We start from the raw sequence: 25,207 nt of genomic DNA, 5'->3' as shown, positions 1-25,207 counted from the left end.
TCCATTTTGTATAAAATCTTGCTATTCACAACTAGTAAAATGAAATTTAAAGCAAGAATGAAAACAGAGCTTGCACTATGATTTGTAGCTTGCTACAAATGTGTGCACATTGTGCCATGAAGTCAGTGCAACACAGGCTGGGCTATTCAAGAGACATAGTCTGCCTGCTTTCATAAGCAGTCCATGCCCAAGAGGGCCTCTTGTAGGAATACTATCAAGGCTCTGTAGGCTTCACTGGACGACTGGACAACTATACTGAACAATGTGCAAATATGCTGTCTTTTGCTTCTTTCATTCCATGTCCAGGCAAACATAGAAAACACTCCTCTAGGAAGCTAGGCCAGTAAATACAAATTAATAATTGGAGGTCAAAGGTGACCTCATAGGGTTTTGTAAACAACTTGTTTAGTGCACAGAGCAATCATAATTACAGGTTTCTTTCCATTTTTCAAGCCGCTACTGGCGTAGATGGAATCGGTTCTGCAGACGGAAATGTCGAGCTGCTGTCAAATCCAATGTGTTCTACTGGCTCGTGATCTTCCTTGTGTTTCTTAACACCCTCACAATTGCCTCTGAACATTATAACCAGTCAGATTGGCTCACTGAAGTCCAAGGTATGGAGGATTCTGTTTTGTTAAAATAATGCTGTGTTTTATTTATGAGAATGTACATAATATTATAGTTAATTGAAATTTTATTTATGTGTGCAGATAAACTGAACTTAGTGTTCAAAAAGTAAAACCATTTAATTGCATAAGCAGCACCGCTACCCCAGAGTTGGCCATGACTGGACCTAAAGGTCAGGGGTCCCTTTACCTTTACCTTTTTACCAGGGAAAAATACAAAATATTAAAAACTACCTTCTCAAAATATTCTCTGTTCTGCTCCATGGTTCTTATGATTATTTTCTGGCCAGCTAGCACAGGGAAGAGAGAATATGAACAGGCACTAAGGTGCCACTATATTCAACCCCATGTTCCAAGAGCATAATAGTATAATTAATCCATTAAACTAATTAAATAATCAGGTCCCCAGTGCTCTGTGCAACAATACAAACAAAAGAGGCAGACTATGTTGAAACATCACAACTATGTAATACAGGGATGGGGAACCTCTGACCTTTGGGCTTCATGTCACCTCAGAGGCTTCCCATAAGGCCTCCAGGGCTCTTGCTCCTTGAACCATCTCCCTGATTCTGCACTTATCTCCTGATTGTGGCAGGAGAGGGGAAAGCAGCAAATTGCAGGTGCTGGGTGCCTGATCTGGATGGGTGTCTGGTATGAGAGTAAAGAGACTTTAACCCTTTCCTCCTAACTGTGGTCTCTGATCTCGGTGAGGCCCTTGTGCCTGTAATTTTCATTGCCCAAAATGATCTGTTAAAAGTCATGTTAAAAGCTATTTGCATTTGGGAGGGAAACAACTACTGTTTCCAGTGAGTGGTTTTTCACCAGTGGAAATTTCAATGGGGTGTGGGTGGGTGGGTGGGAGGGTGGGTGTGTAAGAGAATGTGGGGTATTGGAATGCAGCCTTTGGGGGGGGGGTCCCCATCCCTTTTGTAAAGTCTTCTTGCATGTATATGCAGTTGTCCAACCTGGTTGCCTTATACCTTCTCCTTTTCACACAGACTTGTGTGCAAAGAAACCCCTGTGTATTTATTATGCATGTCCCGAGTGTTGTACAGGTTCTGGGGCATGTTTTAGAGTGCTCATTCTGTTCTCATGCAACATGTCCAGGAATCTTTGGCCTCATTGTCACACTATTCAAACTGAGCATGCACTCTACAAGACATCCAAAATTCCCACATGGGTGCACGTTACAGAAGCTTGTAGTGATGGACTAGCTGTATTTCAGGGAAGCTCATCTGCCATTGCTGAACTTCTCCATTGAGAAATCCCTGATAAGCTTCCAAAGAATCATAGGATTCCTCAGAATGTAGTTTAAAAGCCATTTTTCTAGAATAAAGGACAGTCATAGCTATCTAGTAATTCTGACTGATGTACACAACACTATGGAATAAATCTGGAGTGACTTTTCAGAGTTATATAAGTTGTGTTGCAGAGCAATCCCAACTGGGGGGCAGGGAGTTAGTTGCAGAGTGGTGGAGCCTCTGCCGTGTGTAAGGCCCTGCTAGCTACTGCCAAGAAGGAAGGAGTGCGGTCTCTCTCCCCCCCCCCCCCATTTTTGCTGCAGCAGCTCCAGGGCTGGTGCAGTAGAGGAACCCAAGGATTGGGCTCTCAAGATCTTTGGGGGTTTTTTCTGCCTCACTTTGCCAGTGGGAGGTTACTACCCACCTGGATATAGCTGCAGTGTCTTCCACTGCAGAATCTTCCCAATACCAGCATGCCTCTCTACCAGTGAACAGGTGAGAATATATGCCATCCTAAACCCTTCAGGAACAGATAGTGTCGGGTTTGCAACCTTAGTCATTTGCAGCATATTTTAAGGGGGGAAACTTATAATGTGGCATTTAGCAGGACCAGCATCAGATGTGTGGTAGAATTCAGCCGCTGAATTTTTCTGAGTTATCAGAAAAGAGAAACAAGAATAGAGATTAAACAAAATTATACTAAAATTCAAATATTGAGTTTGGACATCAAGGGTTCTGTTCTATTCAGATTTAGACCCACTGAAATTAATGGGCCTAAGCTAGTCATATCCATTAATTTCTATGGGTGTGCCCTCTGTCTAACTAACATTGGCTACAACCCTAGGATTTGTTATCCACATTTGAAAAGTTGTCCAAAATGTCTGTAAAAACAAAACACAGGTTAAAAGTTCACAGTAATGAATTGCTGAAGACAGCAGTTGCAAGGAATGAAACCTAATTTGAAGATTTCTGCTCTTCTTACAGTCTTTCTGTTATATTTGTCTTTTAGTGCCACTATAATGATCATTATTTGTCTATTTATTTTTATGAGACACTGCCAATAAGGTACTGCTGGCTCTTTTCACGGCTGAGATGCTCCTGAAGATGTACAGCCTGGGTCTTCAAGCCTACTTTGTCTCTCTCTTCAACCGCTTTGACTGTTTTATTGTGTGTGGTGGAATCCTAGAGACCATCTTGGTGGAAACAAAGATCATGTCACCACTGGGTATCTCAGTGCTGAGATGTGTGCGACTGCTAAGAATTTTTAAAATCACAAGGTATTTCTCTCCCCACCCCCTTAATTTTTATATTTAATGGAGTTCATGCAGCCAAAGGGAAATTGCTCATTTCTGTGTGGAAAACTTGTGTGCAGTAATGTCTTAGGCAAATATTACTTTCTGGAATCATTTTTTACCAGTTATTCCATCCCTGACTCTCCCTTCTTGCCATGTGTATGTGGCAGTTATATATCATTATTTGTTTTGTTTACAGACTGTCTTATAACAAAGTTCCCAAATAAAAAAAATTAGTTTGTAACAAGAAAGCTAATAAAGTATAAAGTACAGCATAAAAACAGGTGCAGAGAGTCAGAACAAAGTCTTCTCCTGGTGCCAAAATGACGTTATGGTAGACACTGTGAGCATTTCTGGGGAAGACAATCCATAGTTGAGGCACCATCGCTCAAAAAGGCCCCCTCTCCCATAGCTACACTTCACTTGGTGTGGGGCATTTGGAGAAGGGCCTCTGAAGATTTCAGGTTTCAGGTAGGTTCTTGTGAAGAGAGGTATCCATCTAACTACAGTCGTACCTTGGTTCTCAAATGGAATCCATTCTGGAAGTCCATTCGAGCTTCCTGCACTCAATCAAAAGCCATAGAAGCCACATCGGACGTTCGGTTTCCAAAAAAAGTTCACAAACCGCAACACTCACTTCCGGGTTTGTGGCGTTTAGGAGGCAAAATGTTTGAGTCACAATGTGTTCGAGAACCAAGGTATGACTGTACTCTGATTCCTAGTCATAAAGTGCCTTTAAGATCAAAACCAGCATCTTGAATTGAATCAGGCTCAGAAATGGACTGAGAATCAGTGAAGCACTGTTGTGATATACTTGTATTGCCTGGTCCCAGTTAGCCATCTTGCAGACGTATTCTGAACTGACTGATATTTCCAGACCATTTTCTATAATGATCCCACATACAGTGCATTGCAGTAGTCCTCTTTCCCTCCAGCATTTCATAATCATAAGATATTTTGACTCCACAATAATGAAGATTCTCATAACTATTTGTGTGGCTCAACTCTATCTTCATTATACAGTGGTGCCTCGCAAGATGAAATTAATCCGTTCTGCGAGCCTCTTCGTCTAGCGGTTTTTTCGTCTTGCGAAGCAATCCTATTAGCGGATTAGCGGATTAGCGCTATTAGCGGTTTAGCAGCTATTAAAGGCTTAGCGGCTATTAAAGGATTAGCGGATTAGCGGCTAAAAGGCTATTAGTGGCTATTAAAGGCTTAGCGGATTAGCGGCTAAAAGGCTATTAGCGGCTTAGCGGCTTAGAAAAAGGGGGGGGAGCAGGAAAAAATCGGAACACTTGCAAGACATTTTCGTCTTGCAAAGCAAGCCCATAGGGAAAATCGTCTTGCGAAGCAGCTCAAAAACGGAAAACCCTTTCATCTAGCGGGTTTTCCGTCTTGCGAGGCATTCTTCTTGCGGGGCACCACTGTATAACTCTTTCCTTAGGAACCTGTCTATTTTAAGTTCACCACTAGAGGGCTGTCTCTGGGTGTTCTCATTATTATTGCTGCATTTTAGGCACCAGGTTAAAGATTTATTTTAAACCAGACTTTTAATGAAAATTATTGATGAGTTTTTACCTGCCTTCTCTTTTAGATTCTGTTGAATTTTATTGTGATGTTTTATCTTGTAGTTCTAGTGGTTTTTTATTAGCTGTCATTAGGGCTCTTATATATTTTGCACTCTTCTTTTATTGTTAGCTGCCTTGCAAATTTTAACTGAAAAGTGTGGTGTAAGTGTTTAAAACATAAAAATAAATTGCACAAGGGCTGAAAGTTATCAAGATAAATTTGAATTCTGCTTTGTGGGATTGGCCTAGTATAAACATTATGATGACCCCACCACAATTCCCCAGAAACCAAGAAGCCTGGTCCCCTTCATCCAAGAATGAGCACACACAAACCAGATTTTCAACCAATCTGGCTTTGATTCCAAACTGTTTTCCCATCTGTTCTTGTTGGTTTTCACTGAGCTGATCTCTTGAGTGAGGTATTCTGGCTTGCTTTGAACAGCTGTGAGTGTTGTAATGAGGTTGGCTAGAATGTAACTTACTGAAGCAGCACCTACTAATTGCTGTATATTTATAACACTTTTTGAAAAGTAATCATCCCGGCATGCTAGGTGCAGAAGTGGTGGAGGACTTGTGTGTTTTTCACATGTGGCCATAAAAATGCTCATTAAATGCCGTAGGTCACATTATCTTAGGGAAGCTCATGAATGGTTCATTTCTTCACAGGCTGTTTGGAAAAGGCATGTTTATAGACACTATACAGCCTGCCTGAAGGTGATACCTGATGCAGATGAGCAGTATCTGCTTTGGACAGAAGAAATGTAACCACCTTTCTTTTGGCTCTTCAGGTATTGGAACTCTTTGAGTAATTTGGTGGCTTCCCTGCTCAACTCTGTGCGCTCCATCGCCTCCCTGCTGCTACTTCTCTTCCTCTTCATCATCATCTTCTCCCTCCTAGGGATGCAGCTCTTTGGGGGCAAGTTTAACTTTGATGAGATGCAAACCAGGAGAAGCACATTTGACAACTTTCCCCAGTCGCTGCTCACTGTGTTTCAGGTATGGCTTTATTTGATTTATTTACGTAAATGGCAGTAGATTCAATGACAGTGTAACATGGTGAATAAAGCTCTTGTGCCAATAAAAATTATAATAAATATTCATTAAAAGCCAGTTGGAGTTAAAAATAATAATTTTGCAGCATTTTCTAAAAGCCAAAGGTGGGCCTTCTTGGGGACATGCTTTTCATAACAAAGAGGCCACCTCTGAGAGGTTCTATAGCCTAACATCTCATGGAGATCTTAATACAGGAATGGGCTTGTTATAGAGAGAAGCACTCTTGGGAGATGCTGAGGTCAAGTTATTTAGTTAACAACGTTGTTGGGGCTACTTCAAACCTATAGAAGCAGCATGTGATACAATCTTGGAGGACTGTACCATTTTAGACTAATGCTGTGAGATCTCATAAAAGACTCCCTGTTGTTAATAATCTGCACAAGAGATGCATTCAAGCATAGATTTCTGGTGTAGAAAGGAGATAACATGTAGAAGTATTCAAATCTGCAATTTCCAACCTGAAGTAGTACAGTTCTTACTAGGGATATGCAGCAGCTTCAGATGAACCCTAAATTGAATCAGGGGACTGGGGGGGGGGTGAACTTGCCCCATGCAACCAGGATCTCTGTGAAGCCTCCTGTGTAAAAAAAAAAAGTGATTTCAATGTTACTGGCACACCAGAACTTAGTTTGCAAATCACTGTGAGTTCTGTGCTTTTGTTGTGGGGCATACTAAGGCCTTTTGATTTTCAGATAGTTACAGCTATCCACCAGTACAGGGACAGTTTCAGAGATGACTCAGAAATTGCTATTAGAACATCACACTCTCACTGGGGATGCCACAAACACCTGCAATATGATTATTCACACTGCAGTATTTTCCTACTTCTCCTCCCCATCATATTTTATATTGCCCCAGGAAAGAGAGTCTTGGTACTTCATTTGCAGGTATGGTGCTGCTAATGTGCCTGTTCTAGACTGTGCTCATTATGCCTAAAAGAGCACATCAGATGTTAACATTAAATCTACTTTTCAGCTGTGTTCCCAGTCAAATTTTAAACAAGTCCTTAGTGTGTGATAGTCTGGTGTCACAGGTGTCACCAGAGAGCCTACAAGACATTTGTAATGTCAATTAATGTGCAAAGACAAACTACTGTACAGATGATGGATACAGATGCCCGTTCCTGCATGGCAAATGCCAAGGCACTTCCCCTCCATAACCCGCATTAAGAATGGAGGTTGCAGCACATGTTAGGGAGGGCTTCTTTAAGATAGAATTTTGTGTTCTCTCTAACAGATTTTTTGCAGGTTTTCTGCATGCTGTCTAACATTGTGTGTCCCCCTATTGGTGGGAATGTGTCATTTAGATCCTGACTGGGGAGGACTGGAATTCGGTGATGTATGATGGGATCATGGCTTATGGCGGCCCCTCTTTTCCAGGAATGTTGGTCTGTATTTACTTCATAATCCTCTTCATCTGTGGAAACTGTATCCTTTGCTACTACCTTTGTGTTCCTTGACAACTGGGCTGAACTGTAGGGACAGCATTATAGGTTGATATGGTTGGGCCCATGCTGAGGTCCATGACTGAGCCAAAGGGCTACTGCTAACGAGCTTCTTGGCCCCTAGTGCTCTTCTCCCTCACTACCCGCACCTGCTTCCTCACCTAACTTTTCATTTTGACTATGTCATTCTCTCACCTGCTTCTTCAGGAGGGATAGACGGATGAGTGAGTAGAGACAATAGGGAGGACAGCAAAGAGATATTTGGTACCTTAAAGAGAAATACATTTTTGTTACCTAAATTTTCATGGACCAGTACCCACTTTTTCTGATGCAAGTAATGTTGAGGAGCAGAGCTGAGGAGATGCAGTTAAAAGAATCAAAGGCAGGTGCAGCCCACAGTAATGATAGCAATGAGCAGGTGACCCCACTGAGGGCATATTGCAGGATCTTAGTAATTCAAATCCTGAAGCTGGCACTTAAGTAGTAAGACCCTGCCACTTACTACAATTTAAAAAATAGTGAAAGGAAAGGAAGATTTTTGAAGTACAAAAAAGAACGATGTTATAATTGTTTTATTGAGTATGCTTACATTAATATACTGAAAAAGTGAAGTTTTTGTTACAAAAGTGGATATTTAAAAAAATGGAAATTTCTTTGAAAAGAAAATCCATCTTAAACTATAAGAAATAATATGAAGAATTGCAGCATTCTATGTATTTCTAACTAGTATGGCAGCATAGCGCTCAGCTTTCTTACACTGATCACACGTCTTCAGAAAAGCACCAAATTAGCACCATGTGTGGACTAACACATGATGATTTTCAGATATGGAGGTGTGTAATATTGTGCATGTGTTCCATATGCAGCTGATTTAATATTTGAATATTAATAACACATGACGAGTCATTAAACAGTTGTGCACATTTCCATTGATGTGCCAAATTTACAAGAATCATATGCAGATCTGGAGCAAGTAATATTGTACCGGGTGGGTGGGTTATATTTCTGTGGACAATTTTCTAATAGATCAAAATTTCATTGTGGACCCACTAGATGTCATGGACTGGCTGGATGCAGAGGAGTGGTGGGAGGCACCTGCCAGGGAACCCCCAAGGAAAGAAGGCGCTGGTCCAGGGGATTGGTAATGGGATGACAATGAGTGGTCAGAGGGAAAAGAGGGAGCAGACAGGGTGGGGGATACCAGAAGCTGGGGAGGTGACAGGGTTTAGTGAGCAGGAAGAGTGTGTCAGAGAGCAGTCCAAAAACAGAGGCAGAAGAAGAGGCTAGAGAGGGGGCCAAGAGGCAGAGATGAGTCAGGCTACTGAAGAAGCCTGGGGGGGGGCTCCCCCTCCTCCTGTGACCAGTTCTTCTCTCCTCTGGTCTCCTAGAACCAGAAAAGGTATGAAAAGGATGGAGCAAAAACAGAAAGGGCATTAAGAGTCTCAGATTTCTTGGAAAGGGCCAGGGGAAGAGAAAACTTAGGGAGCTGTGAGAAGGTGGGGACCTTCAGTCCTTGCAACTGCCTCATTGGGGCAAGAACTACTGGGAAGAGTTGCTTTACTCACTGGCCCTGGCCTCCTGTGCTGTTTTGTTCCTTTGAATAAAGACAGTTAGCTTTACTGACACAATATGAGTTATTGCTGACCTGTTCCTGACACCTGCCCTGACACTATATAGCCAACTCTCAGAACAATATGGCCAGAACAAAAACAGGAAAGTGAGTGCAATGGCATATTGTAGGTCAGGGGTAAGGAAACTCTGGGCTATGGGCCTGATTAGGCCCACCAGGCCTCCTCATTAGACTCACAAGGTCATTTCATCCAAGCCACGGCCACCAGTCTTACACCTGACATCATATAAGGATCAGGTGTGGAACAGATAAAGGTGGGGCTTGAACAAAAGGGGCTTTGAAGCCACTGCAGGTCAGCTGATCAATGGTGCCTGTAAAGCCATTTGTGCAGCGCTTCCCCCATCCCAACACTCAGTTGATTATCAATGCTTAGGAAGTGCTGCACACTTTTCTGGCCTGCGGTTTGATTTCAACCTCTGCAGGCAAAAATGGACCCCCTGACATCAGGTGATTGACAGGTAGGCGGTCCCACTCACCTGTCAAACTGTGGAGCTAAACATCATTCCCACTGGTCAGATCTATTTTCCAACCTCCGTAGTTGGGGCTGCATCTAAACATGTTTTCTTTAATGAAACATGCAAACAGACATCTTGCTGAATGTCTTTTTGGCCATTGCTGTGGACAACCTTGCTGATGCTGAGAGCCTGACATCTGCTCAAAAAGAGGAAGAAGAGGAAAAAGAAAGGAAAAAACTAGCTAGGTAAACCCTTTGTTTCTAGTTTGGTATAAAACAATGTCCCTAAATGGTTCTTGAGAGTAAAGGCATGTCCAATCAGCCACATTTTATATCCCTGGTTTGGTATTGTAACTTATAGGTAGGATAAAAGTAGTTTATCTTTCCCTTCTGTGTTCATTCTGTTAAGCCAAATATTCAAATGGCAGAGTTGACACTGGTACTGGTCAACCATGTTGGCTCACTAGAGACTAGTGCTTCCTGTGGCTTGATTTTAAACATCAGAGAGGCAGAAACCACTCAGTGCCCAAAATTAATGCTTCTGTGCATGTGTGTCTCAAAACGGATTTTTTGGTGGTTATGTGTTATTCAGCTAGCATCTATTAATCTTTCAAATTCTGTGGAAGCTTCCATCAGATGAAAAAACATCCATAAAGGGGGTGGAGAGAGAAAAAAAGAATGAAAATAAGTTTCTTTTCCCCTCTACTCAATAAAAAGCCCCTCTGGAAAATGGGGGCCATTCTGAACTACGTGGGATGGGGCATGGGAGCTGCAGAGGGGAGGGGAGCATGAGAAACTTTTCTTCCATGAACTTCCTTAAATTACCTTAGGCTGCAAACCACTGTATTTTTGAAATTCTCTTATTATATAGTTAATGGCATCTCACCAGCTCATCTTAATGAGAGGTGAGGTCTGTGTTATAATAGAAATGAAATGGTTGAGCAGATAGACTAGGAGGGTCCTCAAAGCCATCCCTTTTCATACTTTAATGACCTCCTATGAGAAGGCATTATTTTCTTCTCACAATACCAAATTCTTCTTCATGAACATGAAACAGACATTGTTCATTGGAGTTTCAAGATTGGGGGGGCAGCAATAATTAAGGAGACAGGGGATTACCTCTGCCTCATGTTCTTGTCAGAATTGTACCAAGTGCTTGTTGACATGATAAGCTATGCACTACTCATGGGAGTCTGTAACAGAAAACACCATTCCATATTTTGCGAACATTTGCATTTCCCTTCTTTGCTGAATTATTAGGACTGCTAGTCCTGAAAAGAAACAGGAGCCTGAGAAGCCAGCTGTGGAGGGGGAGACAAAGGAGGAGAAAATTGAACTGAAATCGATCACTGCCGATGGAGAATCTCCAGCTTCTAATAAGGTCTGCTGCTTGTTACCTCCCAACTTGCTTTGCCGAATCATATTTATGAATGAATGAATCAATAAAATGGGATGAATGAGTAAAGCAAGCTCTATTATGGTTTTCCCTTCTTTTTGTCAGAGCAATGTAGATGAATATCAGCCTAATGAAAATGAAGAAAAGAATCCTTATCCTACTACAGAGACGCCAGGTAATTCGCTGCTGTGCTCACTTTTTTCCCTCCCACTAGCACAAGAAGCTGAAACTTAAAACACCGAAGGCAGTTCCAGCCCCATATCACCAAATAAAAGATAACCAGCTGATAATTGTACTTGACAAGATGGAATCATCTCTTTAGTTCTATGGAAATAACAGGTATTTGCCAGATCCAGATGGGAGACATTCCTAGATTGAGATGATGCCTCCTACTGGAGGATCAGGCAGGGTCATTTCAAGCCTGTTGCCTCCTCTCCAAAGGGAGGGGTCATCTTTCTAGCCAAACCAACCCTGCCTGTGGTTGGTGAAGGCTAGGTTCTTGTGTACTCTTGCTGTCAGCCAGTTTTTTCTGTCCTTAACGTCTCTCCTTTTCTTGTGGTGCTATTACTTGGATCTATGAGTGTTTTGGTTTTGGTGTTTTCTCCTCTCTGGTGTTTATTTTTCTCTTGACTTTTTTGTTTCTGTTTCTGTCTTTTCCTTCCCTGGTTGTTGTGCTTTCCCTCCTCTCCTCATTGTTGTCCTTTCTGAGTGGTGTGGAGGAAGGGGAGAATTTTTTTTGGATCTGGTGGGTCTTACTAGATCCTGGAATGCGTTGCACCTCTGATGGGGCAGTCTTTGCGCACTGGAGTGTGGTGGCATGTCCACTAACAAGCAGGAATGCCGTTTTGTTTTCTCTTGTTGCTTGAAGCAGCTGTTTTCCTTTGTGCCTTTTTTCCAGATGGTCCACAATAATCAACCAGCATGGCCATCAGTGTTAGACTACTCCCACTGTCAGGCTGGTGATTGCCCAGTCATTTGGTGGTTCCTGGCATTGTTGTGATCCCAGCTATATAACTAGCAGGTACACTAGTGCCTGGTAGTAGGGTTGTTATTGCACACTGTTGACAAGTGGTTTAGCATGCTGAAATTGTTTCCCATCTTTTCCCCCCTGAGGTTATGGGAAACTGTATTTTTGATGGCTTTATCTCTACTTTATGTGGGCTCCTGCTATTATGGTTTCCTAACAGTTGACTTTTCTGACTGCAGAACCTCCTTGGCTAAGAGGTCTCTGTGTTTGAACCCATCTTTGTAGCTTTCGACCAGCAATGCATACATCATTACTACAGAAACTCCTGGTGTCTTTTCTTGGGAAGGGAGAATTCCCTTGTTTTTTCTCCTGGGTCAGGAAGTTTTTCCCCCAGGAGATTCAGAGAGGTTGAGTATTCCTTGCAGTTTAGTTCTGAGGGAGGGGAGAGGAAGGACCCCTTCTACAAAGTCTTACAAGCGCCATAAGAAGAACAGGGGGCAGCAAATTCTAGTTCTGTGGGATCCCCTCCTCCTCCCCTTTCTTCTAGGGCTGTTTCTTGAAGTCAGTCCAGGTCTCATGCTAGGAAATGTGTGGTGGGGACTGGGGCTGTGGTTGCTGGGACAGCTGGCATAAGAAAGTCAGGAGCTGCTGGTCCTGAGGCTAGAAGGAAGTATCAGCAGGCAACTCTGGTGGTGAGCTCTGAAGCCCCTTTTTCTTATATGGATCCCCCCCATTCCCCCTGCCCCCCTGAGAGGAAGGGTAGGTGAGGAAGGGCTGGAAGTAGTTCAGTCTGAAAATATTTGCTTCTGATGTTTTTCTGGCCCTTTTGGCCAAGGCTCACAGGGTCCTAGAACTGACTTAGGAAGATCCTCATGTGCAGCCTTTCTCCTCTCAGTCCTTGGATGTGGGTACAAAGAGGGTCTTCCCTACTTCTTTGAACAAACTCCTGCATGTATCCAAGAAAAATAGACACCAGAGCCATCTTAGACCTCAGCAGGCTCAGCAAATGTGTGGAGAAGAAATGCTTCAAAATGAAGACTTTGAGGTCCATCATGGCAGCACCAAGAAGGGGAGACTGGATGACTTAACTGATGTCTCCATGTCTCAATCCAACCTTCCACTGGTGGTTTCTCCAGTTCACCTACAGTCAGGATCTCTACCATTACTGGGCATTGCCTTTTAGTCTCATTTGGCAATGAGAATCTTCACCAAGGTATTGATAGCACTGGGCCCATTTCCACACCAGAGGCATTTGCAGTCATCCATATCTGGTCAACATTCTGATCCATGCTCCATCTAGGGGACAGGTTCTTCAAGTGACCATGGCAACAGTTTCCTGCCTGCATGACCTAGGGTTTGTGATTAATGTGAAGAAGAGTGCCCTCTCTCCCACTTAGTATTGGGCACACCTTGGGGTTTGTCTGGACACAAATTAGTTCTCCATGTGTCTGACATTAGAGTGAGTGGCAGCACTTCATCTTGCCCTGGGCACTGCTTTAGTGGATCTGATAGCTTGGTGTCATGTTTTGACTTTGTGTCATGGACTCAGTTGCACACTTGGTCACTGCAAAGACTGTTAACAGAACCTCACTGCAGTGAGGCATCATTTGCAGGTAGAAATCCTATTGACAGTGAAGAAAGAACTGGTCTAGTGACTGACTCCATGGCACCTAACTGTGGATGTGTCTCTGGAGGAGCCTTCCCAATTGGCGCTCATGACTTGTATATCTGCAGTTGAGGAACTTCTCTAGTTAATAAGGCCACTCAAGAGGTGTGGACCACTGAATAAACACAGTTCAGTATCAATGGAGTTGGACCCAAGCAACTGGAGATGGACATCTGGGGCCATCGCCTTATGGTCAGGATGGATAAGCCATGTGCCAAAGCTCACATCAGTTATCAGTGAGATGTGAGATTGATGGTGGAGACGGATACACTTCTGAGATGAGTAGAGCAGCATTTACTCAGCTTGAAGGTAGAACATTTAGCCAGAGTGGACAACCAGACAGCAGACTGGTTGAGCCAGGTATCAACAAGGGAGGCCAAGTGGCAGTTAAAACCCCTGGTGTTTTGTCTAGTAGTGCACTGTTTGGATCAGTCAATAACAGATCAGTTTGCTTCATAGAGCAATGCCCAGCTCGATACCTTTCTCTTGTTTTCAATCTGGGACCATGGGGTGTGGATGCTTTAGAGATTGAGTGGCCTCTGGGGTTGCTATATGCCTTTGCACTGTTTAATGCAGAAAATGCTTAAGAAGGATCATCAGTGTAGGCTAAGGTGATCCTGACAGCCACTTACTGGCCAAGAAGGCCTTGGTTTCTGCACCTGGTGAATTTGGCAGTGCAGGATCCTTTAATATTGCCAGTTTGGGAGGACTGAGCAGTGTACTGGCTAATCTTGAAGGCCCACCTTTGTCTGCTCACCCTCTTTGTAAAAGATTTATTAAAGGTGTGACACTTGTTGCTCCTCCACTTGTCCATAGATTTTTTTCTTGAAAATTGAATTGGGTGCTCTCAGTTCTTATGGGACCTCTTTGAGATGATGGCCACTTGCACTCTGAAACGGTTGACCCTTAAAGTCATATTTTGGGTGGCTATCACCTCAGCCAGATGTGTTGGAGCTGGAAGCTGACCCCTCCATTTTATTTTACGTCCTGATAAAGTGGTTCTTTGCACAGACCTAGCGCTCACGCCTAAGGTGAACTCCATTTTTCTTAAGTCACAGGAAGTGAACCTATCTTTGTTTGGTAAGAATCCTTCCTACTCCCAATAATGTGAATAGCATACTTTTTCCATTTTTAACTCAAGTGGTCATTCAATTTCAGGAAGTGTGAGTAGCTGTTTCTGTCTTATTTGGTCTTCTCTGTTGGGGGGGAAAAGTCTCCTCATCCTCCGTTTCCCTTTGGCTTCAGGAGGCAGTTAGTGAAGTGTATTATTCACTGGGTCAATTGCATCCCAAGTCATCACAGCTTATTCTTTGAGAAGTGCTGCAGTCTTGGTTGCCTTTCTGGTGGGGGTATCTGTAGGACAGCTATGTGGGCCTCCCTGGCCCTTTCTCTAGACATCACAAAATTGTTTGTTTTGTGGTGGCTGACACAAATTTTCATAGGACTGTGTTGCTGAGGCCTATGAATGAGTAAAGTGATTGGCAGAGGAAGTCCACTCTGGGTTTCTGCTTGCACCTATGTTATATGCCAGTCTAGAAATGCCTTCCATATAGATTTGGCAAAAACAGAAAATTGTTTTAAAATAAATTTCTGTTTGAAGATCCAGATGGAAGACATTATGCACACCTCTCCTTCCCCTGCTTGCATTTGGCAGGGAGGGAACTAGGTTATGGATTTGCCTGCTTTGTCACATACTGTTAGGGCTTCCTTTTCCATCTTAGGGCATTATCTTCTGGGGGTGGCGGAGTAAGGGGTTCCTGTGCTGTTTCTGGCAGTTCAGTTTCTGTTCTTTGTCTATGTCTGGGTTTTTCTGTTTTTTCCTGTGAGTCTTTTTCAGTTAGGCTCAGGGTTTGTGGTTTGCCAGTCGAACAATCGATTTGGGGTTGAGGAGTTGTCTATGCTTTCTAGAGAGGTGACTCCTCCCCCTGGAGAGGAGGCAAAAGGCTTGAAAGGACCCTTCCTGATACTCCTGTAGGAGACGTCATCTGAGTCTAAGAATGTCTTCCATCAGGATCTTAAGAAATTCATGGTAAGAAAAATTTCCATTTTTATTATACAGTATTGTATGTTATAGTCACAGCTATATGCAATCTGTATTACAGCTGTGAGCAGCCACTGGTATGTCAGGTTTTACAGCCTCACCAGCTGAAAATTAAGCAGGTCTGCATATATCTGCTTAATTTACATGTCTTTTCTTGTTTCTCCTAGCCAAGGGGATGGAGCAAAAACCTTGCTGCCTACCCACTGGAAAGGCAACTGGGGGTCTACTCACATGAGCATTGGGTTTGTGGGAAGATAATGTGAATTGCGTTATATACCATGACTCCCTTTCTGCGATGGGCTCGTTGTACATGCCTGATATTGCTCAGTTGCAGGATTTAATGGCTTTCAGCGTTTTTTCAAAGGTGCCATTTTAGTGCTACCTAAACACTGGTGTGCCAGCCAGTGGATTAATTTAGCCACTGTGTACAGAAGTTGTATAAATCATTCCTGAATCAGTATGGTTTAGTGGGCAGGACGTTTGACTCGGAAACATATGCAACTATGAACTTGTTTGGTGGCCTTGGATAAACCACTGTCTGCAGTAGCAGTTGGTAGGATAGGGTGGGCTGTGCTATTTTTCTGGCTTCTCATTACCAGTGTTACTGCTGGTTATCAAGGAGGAGAGAAGCAAGGCAGCAGGGAGGCTGGTGTGGTGCAGGCACAGCAGTGGAAGCACTGTGTCTACACCTCACCGACTTTCTCACTCCCTTCCCCACTCGATAGCAGGCTGCAACCATAGCATTGGGAAGCAAAAAACAAACAAACACATTTTGGCCCATTACCTCTGACCGCTACTCACTATATGTCTCAGTACTTCTGACTCCATCTCTGAAATGAGAATGAGAGTGGCTTGCTTTGTAGGGGAGTTTTAAGTATGAATCTTGTCTTTGTACATTATGTATTTTCACCTCTTAAAAGCTCTAAAGAAAACCTCAATAGTTACCAAAACATATTCTAAGTCTGCTATGCATGAAATATTTGTCTCAAGACCAAACTAGGTGTTACATGCAATTCTGAGTTATTTCCTTCCGCATGTTTCTTGCTTATTTTTGCTTTTACCAAAACTATGGTGGAAGTCTGGAAAACAGCAGGGAATGGAGAGGTACTCTAACCTTTTCTCCTCTAACTTCAATTTTCCAGCTTAAAATAATCTCCCTAGGCCACAGCTTCCCTTGCAAGGAAAAACATAATGCGTGGTTTGGAGCTGGAAAATATAGAACCAAAGAATTGTAGAGTTAGAAGGGTCCCCAAGAGTCATCTAGTCCAAACCCTTGCAGTACAGGAATCTCAGCTAAAGCATCCGTGACTGATGGCTTTTCAACCTCTGCTTAAAAACCTCCAAGGAAGGAGAGTCTACAACCTCCTGAGGGAGACTGTTCCACTGTCGAACAGCTCTTACCATCAAAAAGTTTTTCCTGGTGTTTAGTCAGGATCTCCTTTCTTGTAAATGATTTAGGGGGTGGGGGTGGCGTTAAACACCAAGGCTGCTTTGTAGTGTGTCCCTAAGATATTTGCTTCTGAGGCACAGCATCTGGGGGGTTGCCCTATATATTTGCATGTAATTTCCCCAATCATGTATATTTATTCCTGTTTGCGTATCAGCTGCTCTGTGATCATTGAACATGATGGACTCCTTATTAGCAAACCAAACCTGTGGCACTGCAGATGTGAATAATGTTTTCTCATATCACCCATCTGGAACAGCATCTGACTTTAGACCTCTTCTTGTACTCTGTCTGCATGCAGGTGCTCTTGTTAAGCCAGGCTTTTGCTACATCCAGACAACTCTGGATATCATTATTTTTATCCTGCATCAGCTATTTCAAAGCATTTTTTAAAATCTCAAGTCTTATTACCAAAGATTCTTTTCCAGATACCACCAGCCAATCTTCTAGAAATCTCTCATAGTCACCAAATCCCTCAAAACTGTTATTTTATCTGCTGCTTCAATGAGATCAATTCCTATCTTCAACAATGTTTTTCAGCCTGCCCAACCAGATGGAAAGAGTACTCAAAGCACACTTGGGCTTGCCTATCGGAAGGTTGGCAGTTCGAGTCCACCCAAGAGGGTGAACTCCTGTTGCTCTGTCCCAGCTCCTGCCAATCTAGCAGTTTGAAACATTCCAGTGTGAGTAGATAAATAGGTACTGCTGTGGCAGGAAGGTAAACAGTGTTTCTGTGCACTCTGGCTTCCATCACGGTGTCCCGTTGTGCCAGAAGCTGTTTAGTCATGCTGACCACATAACCTGGAAAGCTGTCTGCCGACAAACACCAGCTCCTTTGGCCTGAAATGAGATGAGTGCCGCACCCCATAGTCAAGTCTGCCTGGACTTAACCATCCAGGGGTCCTTTGCCTTTTACCTGCCCTGCTGAAGTTGTGGATAGACAGGTTTGGTTCACTGGAGTCCTTTTGGGGGGTTTTGTGGTAATGGGAATCCTTACAAATAGGCAACCAGACAGTCTTTGACTATAACTACCTTGCTCATCTGCAAGCTTTTGAGCAGGTTTCCCCATCTAAATTATGTCCAGGAAGGTGTTTCTCAGTTTCCACTAAATGGCAGCTGATATTCATAGTTCAGCAACAGGACAGATGCTGCATGACATGCTTGTTTGCCATGGTCAATTATGGGTGCTTTGTTGTTGCAATATCTTCTTCTTTCGCAATCACTCGTGGCTGAATAAGATTGTCTTCCATGAACACTGTGTCAACAGTGGAGGCCAGTTCTGGATCCACATGTCCTTCCATAGTGGGGACATAGGTTTTTGGATGAGAGTTCATCACGGTGAGGGTTTGTCAAACATGCCTTCCTCTTAGCTCGTTTCTCCTTTTCGCCCTGAGTTTGTGCTTCTTCAAAGTCCATGACACCTTTGGTAAAGGCTGTTGGTAAAACCTCCCTGAGTGTTAAGATCTTCTTCAAAGTTGCTGGTCATTGACTTGTTGATTTTGGAGTATATACTAGGAGAATGTAGTATCTCCACAATTGTTGAATTCACTTCCCATTGAGCTTTGCCAGCCTCACCCCCACCCTCCACCCCCATCAGCTTTTAGAGGTGGTTGAAAAGCATTTTGGGATTGGTTTTAATTTAGATCTATATTTTAATTATTTGCTGCATTTTAACTGATATTTATTTTATTGTAATTTTATTGTTGTTTTCTTCTTTTATTTGTAAAACTTCCTTGGGAGAACTTATTCTTAAAGGCAGGATACTTAAACTAAGGACCTTTGCATTAGAACCTCTGGCATGCTGCTCTCTCAACCAGCGCTACAGCTTGCTTAGATAATGTAACTGCTGGCTTGACTGTCAGCTTCTCCCATTGTAACATTTCACTGCAGGTGGCTTGAAGGTGGTATATCAACTCTGGCTCCTCCATCCGAGTAACTCATTGCTCAGGTATAGGCTGAACAGTTCTCACACTACTTGTGTTGGATTTTTCACCCACCTTCAAGACTGCCTACCAGTTTCCAGGCTCAACTATCTATCAGATCAATACTTGCTTTTCTCAAGACTGCCAGCTCTGACGTAAAGCTTACCCACTGAGAATCTAACAGGAGTGCAGTGGGTATTTGTATCATTGGTCAATTTATGACATGTCTTCAGGGCTTAGGTTTGTAAATGCAGCCACAGTTGAGCTCTCCATGGTAGTTGCTGCTTGCCTGGAAGTTTCTCCACTTGCATCTTATCAGCACCCACCTCTCATACCTCCAGGATTGGGATGAGGTTGAGCAGGTCCAGCCCCATCATGCACTTCATTCAGTTTTTTATAAGCTCACGTTGCCCCAGTTTTCACATTAATCTTCTTTGCGCTACCTTTGATGTCTCAGCTTCAGACTGCAATGCTGCTCCAGGCATCCCCCAGCGGCAGGCCCTCCAGGCACTCATTATGCAACTCTTCAACCTGCCTCTTGGCTCTTGCAACTGCCACTAAAGAGATCTGCTATGCTGACAAGCTTCTTTTCAGCAAGAGAATCATGATGATGATGATATATTCAATGAGAGTAGACAGAGTACTAATTTTACAATCTAGTTTACAGGCAAATTAAAGAGTTTAAGCTCTATAAGTACATACAATGAGGATGAAAGCCAGAATGATGTGAAAACCTGGAAGATAAACTCAGAGCAAAAGTAAACATTGAAAAGGCTCCATCAATATCATTATCATCATTATTAGTCAAATGTACTGCACTTCTAAGTTCCAAAGGGCTTTCCAGGCTTTCCCTTGTTCTCCTTTATTTAAGGAAGGCAATTGTGTTTTTAATATATAGGAATCATCAGAGAGAGTAGATTCTGGGTTGAATAAAGATTAACCGTACGTATCCAAGGCTCATTTATTTGTGAAGGAATTTTTTATATTGCCATCTACCACATGTTCTCAAGGCAGGTTCCAATAACACCTTACTGTACACTTACTTCTAAAAAATAATTTAAAAATCCCTTTATTTGATAAAGACCATTTAATTACTGTTGTTCAGGGGCTCAACAAAAGAAAAATGTCTGCCCCTGATATTGGAACCCATTTGGCATTGGTGTCTATCTGATCTCAAGGACAAGAGAGTTTCAAAGCTGGATCACTACCATGGGAAGAGACTGTTCTTGGTTCTAGCCAGTAAAGGTAAAGGGACCCCTGACCATTAGGTCCAGTTGTGGCTGACTTTGGGGTTGCAGTGCTCATCTCGCTTTATTGGCCAAGGGAGACGGCGTACAGCTTCTGGGTCATGTGGCCAGCATGACTAAGCCGCTTCTGGCAAACCAGAGCAGCACACGGAAACACCATGGGTTAAACCACAGAGCCTAGGACTTGCTGATCAGAAGGTCGGCGGTTTGAATCCCCGCGACGGGGTGAGCTCCCGTTGCTCGGTCCCTGCTCCTACCAACCTAGCAGTTTGAAAGCACGTCAAAATGCAAGTAGATAAATAGGGAGCCCTCTGGCGGGAAGGTAAACGGCGTTTCTGTGTGCTTCCCGCCCCCCCTTCTAGTCAGTAGGTACTTGTTAATGGTGGTTCTATCAACAGGGCCTCCCTTGCAGATATCAACAAATGGGTAGGCCAATTTTGAGAGAGGCACTCTTTCAGGTAGTTGTGTTCCAAGTCATTTGGGGCATTATATATCAAAGCCAACTTCTGGGATTAGCCTCTGTGACATATAGGCACCCAGTGCATGTGCTTCAAAATTGATTTATATGTGCTTGGGCTACCATCCTTGTCAGCACCTTTGCATCTGTCTTAGTTCCAGTCTCCAAACCAAATTCAAGGGTAGCTCTCTGTAGAGCACATAGCAGTAATCAAGCCAGGAAGTTACTAGGCCATGGATATGGTGGCTAGGCTATTCCTGTCCAGCAGCAGGCAGAGCAGGCAACAGGCACTCTGTACCCCACTAGCTATCTAAGGTTCTGGTAACAAGGTGGAATCAGTGAGTGCTCCCAACTATGCACTTGATCCTTTAGGGCAGGGTTATCCAAACTTTTGTCTCCAGCTGTTTTTGGACACTTGGCTTTTAAAGAAGAGGCAATTTATGAACACAGAATAATCATAAAAATGAGATAGTAAAGGAAAGCTTGCTTAAGGATTGCTGTTAGGATGCCAGTGCAGACAATTAAACACAGCTATTGTTTTGTACCATCTTTTAGTTTTTCTGTTTATCTAGATAATTACCTTAATGGCACCTGTGGAGTGTGTGCGTGTGCAAGTTTTTAAGCATCTTACTGTTGTTCTGTTCACAAACACATTAGACTTCTGGAGGTGCTTGAAATCCTCAAAGTATTTTTCCAAACCCTCCCTGTATTCCCACAGGCCATCCAGGGCCCCTTCTTGCAATTTCTTCCTTGAAGGATAGTCTCAGATCTCCACAGTGCCTGGAGCTCTCATTTTTAAGAATTTGTTTCAAGAGTTTTAGTTTTTAATTCTTCTGCCTTGCCTGAATTCTAAACAAGCAACAAAATGAAGAATTTATTTCCATCTCTTTTTAGGGGAAAATGGCCATTCCATCTGGTGTTGTGTGCCGTATTCACATCTAAGGGCAGGGAGTAGGGACCAGGTCAGGTGTTAACTCCATGCATGGATTCACAGAGGTGGGGAAAACCAATGCCCAAATTGCCCCAAAGCATTCTTCACAGCATTATTATTATATTTTCTTCTCATTATTATTATCAAATGATTATCTATGCTTCACCCTAAGGTTCCAGAGTAAGTTACAACAATTTAAAGTAGAACATTAAAAACAGTTTAAAAATTACAGTTGAAGATCCTAAGAACTCGCTTCTAAAAGTATTAGAAAAAATACAGGAATTTGGGCAAGTAGCAGGTTTTAAATTAAATAAAAATAAGACAAAGCTGCTAGTCAAAAACCTATCATAATCGGATAAAAAAGTATTATATCAAATCATAGAAATAGAGATTAAAAAAAAAATTTAGGAATCTGCCTTACAAACCAAGAACATTAATATCTTTAAAGATAACTATGAAAAGATTTGAAATGAAATAAAAAGGAATCTAGAAATATGGGTTAGAATGAATTTATCATTATTAGGAAGAATTTCAGGGATTAAGATGAACATATTGCCAAAATTTTTGTTTTTGTTTCAGTCAGTGCCGGTAATAAGTAACACAGCATGCTTCAAGAAATGGCAAAAGGATATCTCAAAATTTATATGGCAAGGGAAGAAACCAAGGATAAAATATAAACTACTTACTTTCATTAAAGATAGAGGAGGATTTTCCCTTCCAGACTTTAAATTATCCTATGAGGCTGCTTGTGTTGCTTGGATCTGGGATTGGATTAAATTAGAAAATATGGATATATTAGATCTTGAAGGACATGACAGCAGATTTGGATGGCATGTGTACTTGTGGTATGATAAAGGGAAAGTACACAAAAGATTCTATAACCACATAATTAGGAGATCACTTTTAAAAGTATGGGAAAGATATAAAGATTTACTAGAACAAAAGACCCCGTGGTGGCTGTCACCAACAGAAGCAACCTCAATTTTAAAAAAAAGGAAATAAAAATGGTTCACATATAGAGAACATATAGAAGGGAAATTAAAATTGAAAGAATTTGAAGAGTTTTGAGAACATGTAAATGATTGGCTGCAGTATCATCAATTAAATGAGGCATTTAAAGAGGATAAAAAGAAAGGATTTAGTTACACTTTATCCAGATTTCAAAGAGAAATCATAGGTGATAATACTAAATTACTGAAGAAGGTGTACAATATATTATTAGAGTGGGAAACTAAGACGAGGAGGTAAAATGTCTAATGATCAAATGGGAACAAGATTTAGGACATAATATACAAATGGAAGATGGAGAGAAATTATGGAAAGTGAATTTAAAATTTCCGGATTTTATAACTTTGAAACAGAATTCTATGAAAATGATGTACCGTTGGTATATTGCCCCTGTAAAAATGACAAAAATGTATAGAACAAGCTCCAATAAGTGTTAGGAATACTGATTGTGTTGAATATAAAATTGTAAAACTTAATAAAAACTATTTTTTTAAAAAAAAAAAGATCCTTGGGGTCCATTTCAACTCTACGATTCTACAGCTCTATGTCATGATGACGGAAGGATTTAATAGCATCCTGATAAATGCAGAAGAAAATTCCTGTTCCCTGATTATTTATTCTCTTCTATTGAGTCTACAGCATAATTAACAACAGCCTTAGCCTAGATTTTATGAGGGAAACCAGAAACCTTTTTCTGATTAATAGTATTTAAAAAGTATAAACTTTGCCTTTCAGGAGAAGAGGAGGAGGAAGAGCCTGAGATGCCTGTTGGGCCTCGTCCACGCCCAATGTCCGAATTGCACCTCAAGGAGAAAGCTGTGCCAATGCCAGAAGCCAGTGCTTTTTTCATCTTCAGCCCCAGCAACAGGTATTTTGAGGTGGCTGTTTTGTTGTTACATTTGCTAACCATGAATAGCAGATCCAAAGTCATACTTCCATAGTAGTCTGGAAAGCATGTGTTTTGTGGTGTCCTTATTCTTTAGGATAAATCTTTTCTATGCAAACCCACTGGAAATCTTCATACTGTAGAGAAATGTCTTTCACTTGCATGAGCCTGGAAGACTTTTTATAAGAAGCAAATCATGAGGAAGATTTTGGAAATATGTAAAGGAAAAAACAAACTTACTAGTTAATAGGAACTGGGCATGCTAGTTTTCTACATGGTGGGAATATTTTGCATGGGAAAGCATTTATTGTTGTTGTTGTTGTTCTTGTTGTTGTTACCTGCCCTTCAGCAGATCTCAGGGCTGGCTGTAACAATTTAAAATTCAGTATTAAAAACAGTTTAAGCAATTAACAGTCACAGGAATAGTGTGGGTCCTGAAAATACACAGGAGCTCCCATCCACAGTCTGAAGTGGTATAGTCCAGGCACGGGTTTGCACCTGACATGAAAACAAGGCCTATGAAAACAAGGGTGGATATCAAAAATTACTTAACTTATTTTATCTCGATGTCTGAAGGATAAGATTGTACTTCCAACCCTGAAAAAGACCATGAATAAAATATTAGAGAACAGGAAAACTCCAGAATCATGGAAAGAAGCTTTAATAACTTTAATAGCGAAGCAGGAGCAGATTTGACCAATATTAAAAACTATAGACCAATTTCATTATTAAATTCGGATTATAAGATTTTTACAAGAATATTAGCAAACACACTTTTAAAAATTTTGATTAGAAGAATCAACAATGGCCAGGCTGGCTTCCTGCCGGGAAGACTATTATATAACAACACAAGGACAGTACTCAATCTATTAGAATATTTGGAAATGAAACCGAATAAAAGAACAGCTATGTTATTAGTGGAGGCCGAAAAGGCCTTTGACAACGTTTCATGGGATTTTCTACTGAAATCTATTGAGGTAATGAAATTAGGTAATAAAATAAGTTGTGGAATCAAAGCAATTTACAGCAACCTGAAAGCCAAATTAATTATAAATAACGAAATAACGGAAACATTTAATATTGAAAAAGGTACCAGACAAGGCTGCCTATTATCGCCTCTTTTGTTTATCACCATATTATAAACATTATTAATAGCTATAAGGCAGGGATGTCCAACAGGTCGATCGTGATCTACTGGTAGATCCCCACAAGTTTTTGGTAGATTGCGGTCGATCACTGACTCCTTTTCCTTAAGGTAAAGGTAAAGGGACCCCTGACCGTTAGGTCCAGTCGCAGACGACTCTGGGGTTGCGGTGCTCATCTCGCTTTATTGGCCAAGGGAGCCGGCGTACAGCCTCTGGGTCATGTGGCCAGCATGATTAAGCAGCTTCTGGTGAACCAGAGCAGCGCACAGAAATGCCATTTACCTTCCCGCCAGAGCAGTACCTATTTATCTACTTGCACTTTTGGGCATGCTTTCAAACTGCTAGGTTGTCAGGAGCTGGGACCGAGCAATGGGAGCTCACCCCGTCATGGGGACTCGAACTGCTGACCTTCTGATTGGCAAGCCCTAGGCTCAGTGGTTTAGACCACAGCGCCACCCGCATCCCTCCTTTTCCTTACTGTCGCTAAAACTGACTCCTGCCACGCCCCCTCACTCCACCCTCCATTGTTGTATGATCTCTGGAAGGGAAGGTGGAGCTTTCTCTGTGCTGCTGTTTTGATCCATAGTGACGTTTTTGTGATTGACCCCTTTGTCCCATGCCTTTAACCCCCCGAAATGGATCCCCCCCAAAAAGTTTTTTTTTAATCCCTAAAAAAACTGGGGCTTTCCATCTACCTAAAAAAAGTTCAGCAACTTTGAGCTGAACCCCCCAAAAACGGGGATAGATCACTGCTAGTTTTTAATTCTGAAAGTAGATAACAGTCTC

General features: G+C 42.1%; 1 protein-coding gene and 2 long non-coding RNA genes across 10 annotated transcripts in view; 1 reads left to right on the top strand and 2 right to left on the bottom strand.

Moving 5' to 3' along the window:
* The window catches only part of CACNA1C (calcium voltage-gated channel subunit alpha1 C), a gene marked incomplete at its 5' end in the record, with an annotated part of 472,020 nt that overhangs the window by 335,910 nt on the left and 110,903 nt on the right, over positions 1 to 25,207 (top strand). For all 8 annotated transcript variants that reach the window (XM_081209739.1, XM_081209741.1, XM_081209740.1 and 5 more), the window contains 8 exons: positions 454 to 614; positions 2,919 to 3,144; positions 5,516 to 5,723; positions 7,087 to 7,207; positions 9,440 to 9,554; positions 10,569 to 10,689; positions 10,810 to 10,879; positions 23,126 to 23,258. In XM_081209739.1, the coding sequence (XP_081065865.1) occupies positions 454 to 614; positions 2,919 to 3,144; positions 5,516 to 5,723; positions 7,087 to 7,207; positions 9,440 to 9,554; positions 10,569 to 10,689; positions 10,810 to 10,879; positions 23,126 to 23,258 (1,155 nt within the window). The remainder of the gene's footprint in view (positions 1 to 453; positions 615 to 2,918; positions 3,145 to 5,515; positions 5,724 to 7,086; positions 7,208 to 9,439; positions 9,555 to 10,568; positions 10,690 to 10,809; positions 10,880 to 23,125; positions 23,259 to 25,207) is intronic.
* On the bottom strand, positions 530 to 7,494 carry LOC308595896. Its single transcript, XR_014012193.1, has 3 exons — positions 7,420 to 7,494; positions 6,260 to 6,357; positions 530 to 626 (listed from the first exon to the last, which is right to left on the bottom strand). It is a non-coding gene; the product is annotated as an uncharacterized lncRNA (long non-coding RNA).
* On the bottom strand, positions 7,733 to 23,214 carry LOC308595898. The gene is made up of 4 exons (XR_014012195.1): positions 23,119 to 23,214; positions 22,069 to 22,143; positions 10,428 to 10,501; positions 7,733 to 9,505 (listed from the first exon to the last, which is right to left on the bottom strand). It is a non-coding gene; the product is annotated as an uncharacterized lncRNA (long non-coding RNA).

The sequence above is a fragment of the Podarcis bocagei genome (assembly GCF_964188305.1).
Source record: "Podarcis bocagei genome assembly, chromosome: 10".
Classification (NCBI taxonomy): domain Eukaryota; kingdom Metazoa; phylum Chordata; class Lepidosauria; order Squamata; family Lacertidae; genus Podarcis; species Podarcis bocagei.
This window is presented reverse-complemented; position numbering and strand designations above follow the sequence as displayed.